This window comes from Drosophila obscura, unplaced genomic scaffold (genome assembly GCF_018151105.1).
Source record: "Drosophila obscura isolate BZ-5 IFL unplaced genomic scaffold, ASM1815110v1 contig_185, whole genome shotgun sequence".
NCBI lineage: Eukaryota > Metazoa > Arthropoda > Insecta > Diptera > Drosophilidae > Drosophila > Drosophila obscura.
The window spans coordinates 1,055,469-1,069,183 of record NW_024542773.1 but is presented as its reverse complement, the minus strand read 5'-3'; the positions used below and the strand labels follow the sequence as shown (position 1 = coordinate 1,069,183).

Sequence of the window (13,715 nt, the reverse complement as noted above, 5' to 3'; positions counted from 1 at the left end):
CCAAAACCAAAACCAGAACCCGAACTCAAACCGAACCGAAAATGGCCAATCCGTTCCTGATGGACGACGATCTGGATGGCGGCGATATGGCCGCCAATCCCTTCCTAATGCAGTCAGAGCCGGAGGCGGGCGACTCCGAGTCGAATCCGTTCGGTGAGGCAGCCAGCAGTGCCAGCGTCAGCGCCAGTGCCAGTGCCGGCTCCAATCCGTTTGCCTTTGGCGGCGACGATCTCGAGCCGGAGCCAGAGCCACCGATCAATGACATTGATCCGGCCATGAGCTTCTTTGGCACCACCATAGAGGCGGAGGACGATGCCCTCAGCCTCAAGTCTGTCGTCGGTGAGGAGGAGGACGATGCCACCGGCGGCGGCGGCAAGAAACAGCCACCGCCTCCGCCACGACCACAGCCGCCGCAGAGCACACAGGATCTGATCAGCACGGTGTCCAGCCAGCTGGACGACACCTCCGCGGAGCTGCTGGGCCGCATACCCGCCACCCGATCGCCCAGCCCCGTCTCCATGCGCGACCTCCACTCGCCCAGCCCCACTCCGGACTCGGGCCTGGCCGATCTGCTGGATGTCTCCGACAGCGGCTCCAATAACCAGATAATGGATCTGGATCTCATTGGGGGAGTCACTGCGGCCACAGATGCTGCTCCAGCTCCTGCTCCTGCTCCAGCTCCTGATCCGGCACCAGTTGCGGCTCCACCCATTCCTGCTCCCCCCGCCAGCCAGCACGACAATCCCTTTTGCGGTGCCCACGGCTGTGCCCAGCCTGCAGGGGGCCACGCCCATGCCCTCGCCGGCCAAACACCAGCCGCCGCGTCCCCCGCCGCCACGCCCAGTGCCGCCAAGGCCAACGCCACCCGCCCACATGGTGCAGCATGGCCAGCAGCAGCCGGCACCACCGCCGCAGCGTCCCCCGCCGCCGTCAGCGACCGCGCCAGCGCCAGTGCCAGCGCCGGACTCGGAGGATCTGCTGGACATGTTCGGCACGACCAGCGGCAAGCCGGCCAAGCCACCGCCGCCCAAGAGCAAGGAGGACATCCTCAGCCTTTTCGAGGCGCAGCCACAGCCCGTGGCCAAGCCCGATCTCCTGCAGGATGATCTTCCCCAGGCGGTGGCCAGCTCCGACGAGGAGCGCGACCGCGAGCGCGATACGGAGAACAATGGCGGCGATGGCGACGAAGATGACGATGGGGAGGACAAGGATGAGCCCATCTTCACGTCTGTGCTGACGCGGCCGGACGAGAGCACCCATGACATCACCTGCCAGCCGCAGGCGGCGACCCTGGCCCTGGCCCTCATGGCAGCGCCCCAGGACACGACAGGCCGACAGAGGGCGCCCACGCCGGACATTGAGATCACCACGGTGGAGGATCTGCCCCGCTCCGATGACGAGGATGAGCCAGAACCGGAACCACAGCCAGAGCCAGAGCCGAAACCAGCAGCAGCAGCTCCCGATCAGCCGGCAAACGAAGACGAAGAAGCTGAGGCCGAGGCCGTGCCCCAACCGGAGGCAGAGGCAGTGGCAGTGGCAGAGGCGGCGCCAGCTGCGGCTGTGGAGTCGGATCACACTGGATCCCCGCCCACTGAGTCACAGCCAGCGTTCGACACCACCATGGAGCTGGCCGGCGACGAGCCCGAGCAGATGGACACGGGCCTGGACTTTCCATTGGGTAGCGGTGGCCTGGCCAGCGGCCAGCTCTCGGCCAATCCCTTCGCCAGTCCCGAGGAGGAGGACGAGCCGGGCTTCGTGCCCGCTGCAGTGGTGGGCAACATATTCTCCGTGGACGATGCAGAGCCGGAGGCGGTGGCGGAGGCGGAGGCGGAGGCGGAGGCCGTGCAGCAGGCGCCCAGATATGGGGCCAACATCTTTGCCGTCGAGCCGGACGAGTTTGACGCCTTCTCGGCCAAGTTTGATTCCGTGAAGAAGGACAACATCAGCATCCTGGACGGCTTCGGGGGCTCTGGGGCCATCACGCCCACGGGCGGAGGAGACGGTAAGTGCACGAAGGAGGATCCGTCCCAGACCTAACTTCAGATTGCCTGACCACTTTTTCAGCTTGGGGCGACAGCGCCTTTGGATCGGCCACCATTTCGGCGGGCAATGCCTTCGGCGACGCCCCGTCGGCGGACGATGGCTTCGGGAACGAGGACGATGACTTCTATGCGATGCGGGCGCCCGTGCGGGCCGAGTCCGTGGAGTCGGTGGACAAGGAATTCAGCGTGGTGATCCGCCCCAAGGCGGAGGGCACTGGCGGAGTGGCACCGCAGCTGGCGCCACCCCCGCCGCCAGCCAGGTCGGCCGTGCAGGCGGCCAGTCAATCCTCCTCGCCGCCGGCGACAGTCAATCCCTTTGAGGATGTGACCGGATTTCCAGCTCCACCAGCAGCAGCAGCAGCAGCAGCAGCAGCGGCAGAAGCAGCTGCCACAGATGGGGGCGAGGCGGGGGGCATCAAGCGCACAGACTCGCAGGACACGCCACAGACGCCGCTGTACGACGAGGATGTGTCACAGCCGCTGGAGGAGTTCCCGCGCCTCAACTACGTGGGTCCCGGCTGGGAGATGCAGCTGCGGCAGCCAAACAAGAAGAAGATCACCGGCCAGCGCTTCTGGAAGAAGATCTTTGTGCGCCTGGTGGTGCAGAACGATGTGCCGGTGGTGCAGCTGCTGAACCAGCCGGGGGACAAGCAGCCGTTCCAGGAGCTGCCGCTGCAGCCCTCCTACTCGGTGTCGGAGATCGGGGCCCAGCAGTACGATCAGTTCGGCAAGATCTTCACCATGAAGCTGCAGTACATCTTCTACAAGGAGCGGCCCGGCGTCCGGCCCGGCCAGGTGACCAAGGCGGAGCGCATCACCAACAAGCTGACCAAATTCGCCCAGTACGCCATCGCCGGCGACTACGAGGGCGTGAAGGAGTTCGGCAGCGACCTGAAGAAGCTCGGGCTGCCGGTCGAGCATGCGCCGCAGTCGTCGCAGCTCTTCAAGATCGGCTCGATGACCTACGAGGACATGAAGCAGTTCTCCGTCTGCATTGAGGAGGCCCTCTTCAAGCTGCCGGCACTGCGCGAACGGGCCCTCACCTACAAGATGGAGGAGGTGCAGGTGACGGCCGTCGACGAGATCACCGTCGAGCAGGACAGCGAGGGCAAGATCCTCAAGCAGATCGCCCGTGTCCGGCTCTTCTTCCTGGCCTTCCTCACCGGCATGCCCACCATCGAGCTGGGCGTCAACGATATGTGGCGGCAGGGCAAGGAGGTGGTCGGCCGCCACGACATCATACCCGTGGCCACCGAGGAGTGGATTCGCCTCGAGGCGGTCGAGTTCCACAGCGTTGTCAATCAGCAGGAGTACGAGCGAACGCGCACCATCAAGTGAGTAATCCCAATGGGAGAGGGGAGAGACGACTTTGATTTTGGGTTTCGTTTCGTTTCGCCATCAGATTCCAGCCACCCGATGCCAACTACATTGAGCTGCTGCGCTTCCGGGTGCGTCCGCCAAAGAATCGCGAACTTCCGCTCCAGCTGAAGGCCACCTGGTGCGTCACCGGCAACAAGGTGGAGCTGCGCGCCGACATTCTGGTGCCCGGTTTCACCTCCCGCAAGCTGGGCCAGATACCCTGCGAGGATGTCTCGGTGCGCTTCCCCATACCCGAGTGCTGGATCTATCTGTTTCGCGTGGAGAAGCATTTCAGGTGCGTTTCTGGTCCCCCCCCCCTCTTTTGCAACTAATTCGGTGAATAACTCGAAAATCTTACTGGGGTGGGTGGAACAGGTATGGGTCGGTGAAGTCGGCCCATCGACGGACGGGCAAGATCAAGGGAATTGAACGGATCCTCGGCGCCGTCGATACGCTGCAGGAGTCGCTAATTGAGGTCACCTCGGGCCAGGCCAAGTACGAGCATCACCATCGGGCGATTGTCTGGCGGTGTCCACGCCTGCCCAAGGAGGGTCAGGGTAAGCCACAAATCATCCATTTCCTATATCCCATAACCCATAACGATCAATGGTCTGTTCTTAGGGGCATATACCACACATCAGCTGGTGTGCCGCATGGCACTGACATCGTACGACCAGATACCCAGTGAACTGGCGCCATACGCATTCGTGGAGTTCACTATGCCCGCCACGCAGGTCTCGCATACCACCGTGCGCTCCGTGAGTGTCCAGGACTCGGACGCCGACGAGCCACCCGAGAAGTATGTCCGCTACTTGGCACGACACGAGTACAAGTGAGTACCGCATGCAGACGAGGAACCCTCCCCATATTGGTGGAACAGCACCTTTTATAGCCATCCTTATTTTTCGATTGATTTCCAGGGTTGGCATCGAGACCACGCACGGCGAGTCCACGAACGCGTATTTGGCGGCAACGCGTCCCATTAAGGAGGAGACCGCCAAGGAGGTGGCCGCCAAGCCGGTCGCCTCTCCGGTCCCTCCCAGCGACTCGGACACGGACTCCAACTAAGCGGAGACATCGGCTTTCTGTAGATATTCCTCGTGTGCATGGTTAACCCCCCAAATCGTTCTTGTTATATACATATATATATACACCACATAGATATATCTGCCCCTATATAATATACCATATACCATATACTATATATATATATATATATATACTGATATGTGTAATTTCATGTGCGTCTGTTTGCCCCGCCATATAATCACGCCCCGCCCCCACCACGTCGTGTGCAGCTTGTGCAGCGTGTTCATCGTCCCGCTTCAGAGTATTAGGTAAAGGATTAGTTGACAATAATGTTAAGAGTACAGCAGCCGAGGTGCATTGAGAGAATTGATGATGATGTGAAGCAGAAGCAGAAAACTGAAGCAGAAAACTGAAACTGAAACTGATGATGTGAAGTTATTTGTGAAGAAGATGAAGATGAACATGAGTGTAAAAAGCCAAAAGTAACGGACAACCAGATGATGAAGGCTACGCTAAAGCTGCGTGAAGGATGTGGAATGTGTCAACGAAGGAGGAGGAAAGGAGAGCTCCGCTACACATCCCCTGTCCCACAGGGGCACGCCCCCACATACCCCAAACTCTAATCCATACCTAAATCTAGCCTTAACCGCGTTACTTATAGCCCTACGACGAGAGAGATCACGTTAATGTTTAACCATTGGTAATATCAATCCATTGTGGAGGCGTACGTAAAGTCAACCCCATACATATGCATAGAGTTAATGTTTATAATCGAACCAGTACACACAGGCATACATACATACATACATACTACCTACTATATACGAGTACATACATATATAATCGATGGACCTTCTTAGTTATATAACTGATCGAATCGAAGCATTAAGCGACAAGTAATATGAAAATGAAAAGCAATTCTGCCTAACATAATTCATCGAAGCAATCGGAGTTCAATCGATCGGAAGTGGAAGTGGAATTGGAATTGGATATGGAATTGGAAGAAGGCAACACGCACACATTCTCCCTACATAAGTACTACTCGTAGATACAATGGAAATGCAAACTATGGATGTGGATATGGATAACCTACCCCATGCTGCCAGCGCATATCATCAGATAGATCATCCATCAATCAGTTCATTTACCAGCACTGGACACTGGAGACCGAAGACCGAAGGCAGTAGAGAAGAGTAGCAGCTGATAGATAACCAAAAACCCCTCCTTCTGATAACTTCTGATATCTGGACACGATACATAGCCCCCATAGCCCCCATAGCCCATAGCCCCCTAGTTATTCACTTATTATATAAACAAAATGGAAAAATATACTAAGCTTTACCATATTGATTTAATGGATACAGATTTAGAGATGGGAAAGAAATGGATTCAATGCATATTCAAGAAAAAAATGTTATTGTTGTGAATCAAATTTAATTATATTCAAAAAGTAAAAAGTAAACTAAAACACACACAAAAACTAAAACTAAAACTAAAACGAAAACCTAACAAACGGATATAGGAAAAAACATCTTTGTTGGTCTACAAAAAAAAAAGAAAACACACATAAAACACTACATAAATTAAATATAGTACGGATAGAAGCCGAGAAGAACAAAAAATATGTATGTGTGGGAGAAATTAAAAGTACATACGTAATCAGTATGCCACACACAGGAGACCGATCGATTGGTATATATTGAGTTTACTAGCAATATTGCATAAAGTAGATTTGTTAATTGAGTGTTAAATGAATATATACCTGCCCATTCCCATCCTACCCTCTCAGCTTTTGTCCAACTATCCCTTAACCCTCTTCCTTTCCTATACACACAGAGAATCCTGCTGCACCCCTTACCTTACCTTACCTTACCTTACCTTACCCAACCCATCCATACGAAGGCATTCCATTTATAGTACTATATATTTCGTACCACACACACTTCGAGAGTCTCTCAATGGAGCAGTCATAGAGAACTATGTATGTATATTGTATCCCTAAGAAGCTCCCCAAGAATCCCTCCCACTTCATTCATTTATTGTATGTTAAATTATTTAAATACGTTTAATTCTGCATATACTATACCGTATATCGTGTATCGTATACATATATGCATATGTATTGTATGTACAATGAAAACAACCAAAAATCGGATCGGATAATGCCGATAAGTTGCCGATAAACACTCTCACATGTTATATATATTAAATATACATACATAAATTGGCAGCACCCCACACCCTGCCATGAGCCATGCCACACTGGCATATGTCCCACTCCGGCGATGAGCCACGAGGCGCTGGGGCATATGCTGCTGTGACCTGCCCAGGAACGGGGTCGGGGTCTGTCCCTATTATACAACAAATATGCGGCGGCGATCGCTAAAGGTATTAACCGATCAACTAAATACAATATAATGAATTATTACGAACCGAACAGCAAACGCATTATGGTGGAACCTTTACCTAGTCAAATGAGAAAATAAATATAAAATCAACAAATATTAAGCAATGCAATTTGAAGTCTATTTATTGATTGGCATGGGAGGAATGATGGGACTAGAGAAGTGGGCATCTGAGAGCCTCATTGATGTATCGAAATTCTTCTGGTTACTTTTGTGAAGTCTGCTCTACTTCTACTTATTGGAATAAATATTCGAGTTTTCGAACTTCAGTGATGTATGGGAGATTCTCTCCATTATTCTGGCCCTATTCGATTACGTAGCCTTCGTTGAATGATTTCCCTTCTCTTTGATGGACTCTCCTGTATATCTCTCACATCTCATTCCTTTTACGTAGAAGCAAAGTTTCTTTGTTTAATTTGTAGCCGTATCTCTTAGATTTTGTTTGCCAAATTTAAGGAACTGTGCATCCCCTCGCTCTCTGCCATCAAATCATTTATTGTTTCGTTTTGTTTTTGCTCAGTTTGTGACCCAATGCGGTGCTTGCCCTTGGCTTCATTTATCATCAACAGTTGCTGGATGTCTTTTTGCGAGGATTTTATTATTATTTCTTCATAATTTGATATACCAAATCCCAGACTTTGCTGCCCACAAATCCCACCAACTAACCCCAGAGCGGACTGACTGCAGTTGGGGCCATTTATCATGGGTTAGCATAGCATCCGGAGGACTGCTGCAATCAGTGCACACATGTGCAGCGGAGATTTGGCCATGAAGTATGCTCATAAAATATTATGCTCAACTTTTGCGCTCCGGCTCCCGCTCCGGCTCCGAGATGGCTCTATGCTTGTGTCTATGGCTTCCAGTCGTGGTCTCTCGCTGGAGCAGCTGACGTGACTGTTTTTTGAGTGGCTTTGGCTTTGGCTTTGGCTGCCAAATAAATGTGCGATTCTCAGGGAATTCAAATCCAAAAGGACGTACGGAGTGCTGCTGGGCCTCGCTTTCCTGCACCTGTCCCGCGCCTAATGAGTTTTTAGTCCGGAGCCGAGCTTACATTTCATCGCTGGACGCTGGACGCTGGACGTGATGGCAATGCGCTGTCAGCGAATTGTTAGCTGGAACCACCCCTACCCCCGCGCTTCAGGCATAACTCAGGCATAGTGCCCGCCCCTGGCCTGAGGGCTCCAGGCACACTTGTCCTGCACGTCCTTAGCCGCATTGTTCCACGTACCCCAGCGGACTCTATTCTATCAATCTGTCGGCGAACACGTGTCTACTGGCCCACATACTCGTATGAATCAATAAATGAGTCAGTCGAACGAATGACACAAGCTGCCGTCCTGCTGCTCCTGCTGCTCCTTCTGCTCTGTTGGCTTGAGCTTGTTTACGAATATGAGATTCCAACATCTGGCCACGAGGAGACAACACCCTGCGGCCTGTTATTGAATAATATGGAAAAGCTTGACTGGCAGCTGCCATTTGAAGCGCCAAATGAGATTCCCTTGTCCAAATATTCGTTCTGCGATTGGGCACTGGGTGGGGAAAGCCCCCGGGGAAACTCTGGGCCCTCGGCAGTTCTTTCTTTCCAGATGCCACGCCAAGACTCTTTCGATTGTTTTACTGATACAAGTTGGGGGCTGCGCTACGAGTATTGTGTAGAGTTATGGAAGAGAAAATCTTTCAACTTTGATTTTTAGTTTCTTTCATTCCATACGAATGTATCCCGTGGCTGTGAGTCATTCTGCTCCGAGAGAAATCCCAATCTACTTTCATTTACCGCATTGGTAGACGGGGACTGGGACTGGGCTCTGGATCCTTGCCAGATTCGGTGTAGCGGAAGCAGCTATCATAAACTGAAACTGAAACTGCAAACAGCAAGGATATCCTGTTCCCCAGTTGGCAAACGTCTAGCACTAATTACTGCCAGCCAAATTCCAAATTCCAAATTCGCAGCCAAGTAAATTTCGCAAAATTTCACATTAAAATCGAATCAATCACGGTACATCCTCGAACCGGTGATGGCATTACAGCCTTCTATTTTTTTTTTGTGCTGTTGCTCCCTCTAGCAACTGCGGCAACAATGTGGAGCCACTCAGGAAGCGATTTGTGGGGCGGTTATTTAGCTCAGTTTATAGGCGAGCATAACACACGGAAAAATTCCAAACAGTTCCGTGCAGGATCCGTTCCACTCCACACCACTCCGCACCGCCATGGTGGGCGAGGGGTGTGTACGGTGCACGTACACCTGGGCTGGGCTGTACGGCTGGTGGGCCATAAAACCAGACCGGGTTTAGCACATAAACCATCCGAATGGCACCCCCAGGATGACAGGAGGGAGGGGATGCTTCTGGGTCTAAAGATGCTTCCGAGCATGGGTTTAAGGATGCCCTCTGGGAGGGGCAAGTGTGTGTGTGTGTATGCCACAGCTGTGTACATAATTATGCAAGACGGAGAAGCCAAGACAAATTGGCATAATGAAAACTGCTGGCAAAACGCCTTCGAGGGTCATGGCGAATGCAAATTGCAAATGTCACGTGTTCCTTCACTTGTCGCCTGCCTGCCGCCTGCCTGCCTCCTGCCTGCCTGCCGTTTGTATTTTGTAAAATATTTCGCCTTTTCGCATTTCGAATTTGTATTGTATTTTGCATGCTGCCCTGGCCCTTCTGTCCGTAACACATGTCCCCGGCCACATATGCCAGGGCTGCATAAATTTCTATCACACTTTTGCGGCCAGAGGAGCCACCAGTCCAGAGCAAGGGTCGTAGTCGTAGTTGTAGTTGTAGTTGTAGTCGTGGCTGTATGCGCGCCATCTTCCCGGCGATATCAAACGAATTAGCATAGAAAACTGCAAATTTGAATTATAGCCAGCGGCGGGCAAAGATACAACAGAGCAGAAGCCGGAGCAGTAGCAGTAGCAGGAGAAACTGGAACAGGAGTTGGAGCTGAAGCTGGAGAGCAGCAGCTGTTCCGCTTGCCTCTGTTGAAGCGGCAAAATGTATGCGATGGGTAATCAAAGGAGCAAAAAAGTGAACACAATCGGGTGGCATTGAGAGGGGGATCCCAAGAAAGCAGGTCATTCAATGTTCGTTAATACGAATTCAAGGATTCTCTAACTATTCAGCACTGGAAATTCATATACAAAATTAGATTTTGGTTAGATCTATATCTACTAAGGATATGGTAAGTATGGTGGTAAAACTTGTTATATGTTTGCGTACATATGTATGTAGATTCGATCAGGCAGAGCATAACGTATGGAAGAACATCTTCTTTATCCTGTTACTGTGTAGCAGAGTGGATGGAATTGGTTTAATTAGAAGTAATCCAAAACGAAAATTGAAAATTCGGGGTGCAATATAAACCTACATATATGTATGTATATTTAGTTATATTTTCACTATATAAGAAACTACGTACATCATTTTAGCTAACATTTCAAACCAGAGAGTCGTAACAGCGAGCGGCTGTAACTAGCCATAACAGCGAGCAGTTACACCGATCGGTAACAGCCTGTAAACGGAGAGCGGTTTCCAGACTGTTAACGTGGCTGGTACTAACAGCGCCGTTCCTCTGTTAAGAAAGATGTTCCTAACATACCCAACGGCTGAATCTTATTATTTCGAGATGAATTAGGCATCCTCCCTCTGGCAGTCAATGTACCCAGCTCTATAAATGAGAGAAGGCTAAGCGAAGCCCTTTACCAATTTGCATGTGCATATGGAGTTGCCGAGTGCTCGGCATTGAACCCTGACCACTGGAACTGGAGATGGGCGACTGGAGGATGTGTGCGAGTGCCAGACTAAACTGTTATACCAACAAACGAATGCGAATACGACTACGAATACTCGTACATAAGTGTGTATTTGGTTAGGTGGGGAGAGCGGGCGGAACGGGGCGTATGAGGTGGGAGAGCATCCTGCCGAGTGTAATGCGACTAATAGATACTTGTTTGCCGAAAAGTTTGCGGCACTCTTACCACTCCACTTACTGCTACACTGCTTGATAGCTCCTTGGTGGCTCTGTCTCCGGCTCTGGCTCCTTCTGTGAAGCATCCCCCCATCCCATCCCATCCCACTCCACTCCACTCCACACCATCCCGTTCCATGGGTCTTTGCCCTTTGCAAATACGTAATCAGTGAAATTTTCATGCACATTTTTCTTCAGTCGTCGTCTGCTCGGCAAACAAACGGCGCTTTGAGCTTGAAATACGTTGCTCAATTTCCATAAACACGTGAGCAAATAACACGTGTGCCCAGGGCTGGGACTTCCTTCTGGAATCAGAGGAACCAGAACGAACCACACCCCAACAGAATCAAGACCATCGTGGAGACATCGAAAGCCTTTCCCGACGAGAGGATACCTGCTAAAGAAGCCTCTTAAAATGAAGCACAGAAGTGGTTTGTATTATGGGAAATACTTGTCCATCCGATCTCTTAGATGATAAATTATTTAGATAATAAAATTAGAATAGAATGATCTCTAGCCTTGTTCTCTACGCGTTCCGTGGGTGCGCCCAGAATCGAGCATTTGCCTGCGTAAGTGCCCCCCCCAGCCACCCAGCCCCCCTCCAGAGTTCTTGCCACCCCACACTGGTAGCGGCACTGCCATCGCCACCGCCAATCTTCCAGCAGTCGTCGTCTGTTTGAGTTTTGGCGCTGGAAAATGCGCCTCAAATTGATTTTTGTTTATATTTCAAAGGAAAAACTTTTGTGCAGCTGTCGAGTTTGTTTTTCTTCTTGTTTTATATTTTTGTTGCCGTTGTTCCTTGCCGGCTTGCAGCTGCGACAAACTGGCGAATCCACGGCCCCCGTCAATATTTCATTACTGCTTCACTTCATACAACTTCGATTTGGCCACTCGGGGGGAATCGAAGGGCGCAAATAACGCCGGCAAAAGGTGCTCAAACCCTCGCGTGGCATGCCTTTAAGCCTTGACACAGTCATCGCTCTTTTAGAGTGGGCATTACTCGCACATACAATGTTGAGCAGCAGCAAAGGGATGGGTTCGAGTCGTTCGCCGGTGGTTCCCCCCCCCCTGTGTAATACTCTTTAAATTTGTACACTTTGAGCATCTGAAGCTGTCCAGGCAGCGCAGGCAGCGCAGGCAGCTTTGCTGTACATAAATCTAAAATATTTAGAGATCAGCGATCACTGCCACAAACCACACAAACCACACACACACACCTCTCAAGCCCTTCTGACTCTCCTGAGGCGAAAGTTTAACTACGCTCCAAAGTGATATACGAGCGGATCGTGACTGTCTGCGGTTTGCTGTTGCGGGTTGCATCACCATCACCATCACCGTGCACGTAACCCGAAGCGCAAATGGCAATCAATGCCCGGGCAGTGGCGCATCGCAGGGGATGCCCATGGAGGCTGGAAGCTTACCCAGTGATTGGAGACTGGCATGGGCTTCAGTCTGTTTGCCAGCCTCGACATGGAACGTTGGCATAATCGGGTGGCCGTGGTGACCGGAGCCAGCTCGGGTATTGGGGCGGAGTTGGCCAGGAAACTGATCGCCGCTGGCGTGGTGGTGGTGGCCCTGGCCCGACGCCTCGATCGGCTGGTGCAGCTGTCCCAAGAGCTGGGCCCGCAGCTGCACATCCGCCAGTGCGATGTCACGGACGTGGACTCGGTGAATGCCGCCTTCGACTGGATCGAGGAGCGGCTGGGCGGCGCTGACATACTGATCAATAATGCCGGCATGCTCTCGGGCGGCCAACTGCTGACCATGGCCCTGGACACGGTCCAGCAGGTGCTGCAGACGAACATCATGGGCGTGATCTACTGCACGCAGCGCGGCTTCCAGTCGATGCGCCAGCGCTCGGCGACCGGCCATGTGGTGCTGCTGAACAGCATCGTGGGCCACTATCTGTTCAATTCGCTGCCGGGCAGCCAGCAGGAGCTCAATGTGTATCCTGCCACCAAGCACGCGGTGACAGCCCTCACAGAGCTTTTTCGCCAGGAGATGCGCGAGTTCAAGACCCAAGTGAAGGTTACGGTATGTAATCTGAAAGGAAAGGATAAAGTATAAAAAATAGATGTACATTCTGTATACTCTTTGCTACCTTTTTGTAGAGCATCAGTCCGGGCCTGGTGGACACGGAGATGGTGCCAGAGGCCTACAAGTGCCTGCCCATGCTGCAGGCCGAGGATGTGGCCAATGCCATCATGTACGCCCTGGCGACCCCAGCCCATGTGCAGGTGCACGAGCTGACCATCAAGCCCCTGGGCGAGCCATTTTGAGTGACATCCGAACGTATATCGTTGAACTTTGCACCTTGCACTTTGCATACATTAGCCCATGCATATCTACACACATACTCGCATGAGTACCTACTACTACAACCACAGTATCTATAGTTATGAGTACACATATCCATGGCAAACCCCATCCCACCCCACCCCACCGCACCACTCACCGTCTTTTTGCATAATTCAAAGGCTGGCCAACAGGGGGCCTAATCGGACGAGAATAAGGTATGGAAATACCCCAAGAATCCTGAAACACTTATGGCAGGCAATAATCGGAATAAGTATCGTCTATCGCCCTCTGAAGATCAATATAAATTATCGAATAAATAATTTTTATTTTATTTTAATTATTTGTATCATCCACTTAGAAAAGCTGCACTGCAGAATTAAATAAACTAATACACTACTCTAAAGATATTTTATGCATATCCATTCTTCGGTGACAATAACTATTTGTATTAATCGTTTTTAGTAATTATAATTATTATTAGAACGAATTATTAAATTTTGAGTTATATTTTCGACCAAAAAAAATAATTACCATGAATAACACAGTGCGAAAAAAATGGAAACTTTTGTATTTACCTTGAACGAAACAAAGATTCGGCTATAGGCCTGGATGAGTAGAT

At 51.3% G+C, this 13,715-nt stretch overlaps 2 protein-coding genes across 3 annotated transcripts; both read left to right on the top strand.

The window, feature by feature from the left end:
- Positions 1–8: 8 nt before the first annotated feature.
- LOC111072754 (protein stoned-B) lies at positions 9–4,590 on the top strand. Its single transcript, XM_041592743.1, has 7 exons — positions 9–642; positions 734–2,002; positions 2,065–3,376; positions 3,445–3,696; positions 3,777–3,958; positions 4,023–4,233; positions 4,322–4,590. Exons 1-7 carry the CDS (start codon positions 42–44, stop codon positions 4,467–4,469), a joined length of 3,975 nt encoding a protein of 1,324 aa, XP_041448677.1. The 5' UTR covers positions 9–41; the 3' UTR covers positions 4,470–4,590.
- Positions 4,591–12,235: 7,645 nt separating this feature from the next.
- LOC111072757 (farnesol dehydrogenase) lies at positions 12,236–13,444 on the top strand. 2 transcript variants are annotated; one of them, XM_041592685.1, is made up of 3 exons: positions 12,236–12,832; positions 12,910–13,090; positions 13,276–13,444. In XM_041592685.1, the coding sequence occupies exons 1-2, from the start codon at positions 12,239–12,241 to the stop codon at positions 13,075–13,077; spliced, it is 762 nt and encodes a 253-aa protein (XP_041448619.1). In that variant the 5' UTR covers positions 12,236–12,238; the 3' UTR covers positions 13,078–13,090; positions 13,276–13,444. The 2 variants fall into 2 exon arrangements, with proteins under 2 accessions (XP_041448619.1, XP_022220504.2); XM_022364812.2 differs by lacking the exon at positions 13,276–13,444 and having other exon boundaries at positions 12,910–13,111.
- Positions 13,445–13,715: the final 271 nt, after the last annotated feature.

Excerpts from the sequence above, each read along its gene's own strand:
- LOC111072757 (XM_041592685.1), top strand. The coding sequence starts at position 12,239 with ATGGGCTTCAGTCTGTTTGCCAGCCTCGACATGGAACGTTGGCATAAT. Across the intron at positions 12,833-12,909 it reads AGACCCAAGTGAAGGTTACG|AGCATCAGTCCGGGCCTGGT; the intron begins GTATGTAATCTG and ends ACCTTTTTGTAG.
- LOC111072754 (XM_041592743.1), top strand. The coding sequence starts at position 42 with ATGGCCAATCCGTTCCTGATGGACGACGATCTGGATGGCGGCGATATG. Across the intron at positions 3,377-3,444 it reads GAGCGAACGCGCACCATCAA|ATTCCAGCCACCCGATGCCA; the intron begins GTGAGTAATCCC and ends TTTCGCCATCAG. Across the intron at positions 4,234-4,321 it reads TTGGCACGACACGAGTACAA|GGTTGGCATCGAGACCACGC; the intron begins GTGAGTACCGCA and ends ATTGATTTCCAG.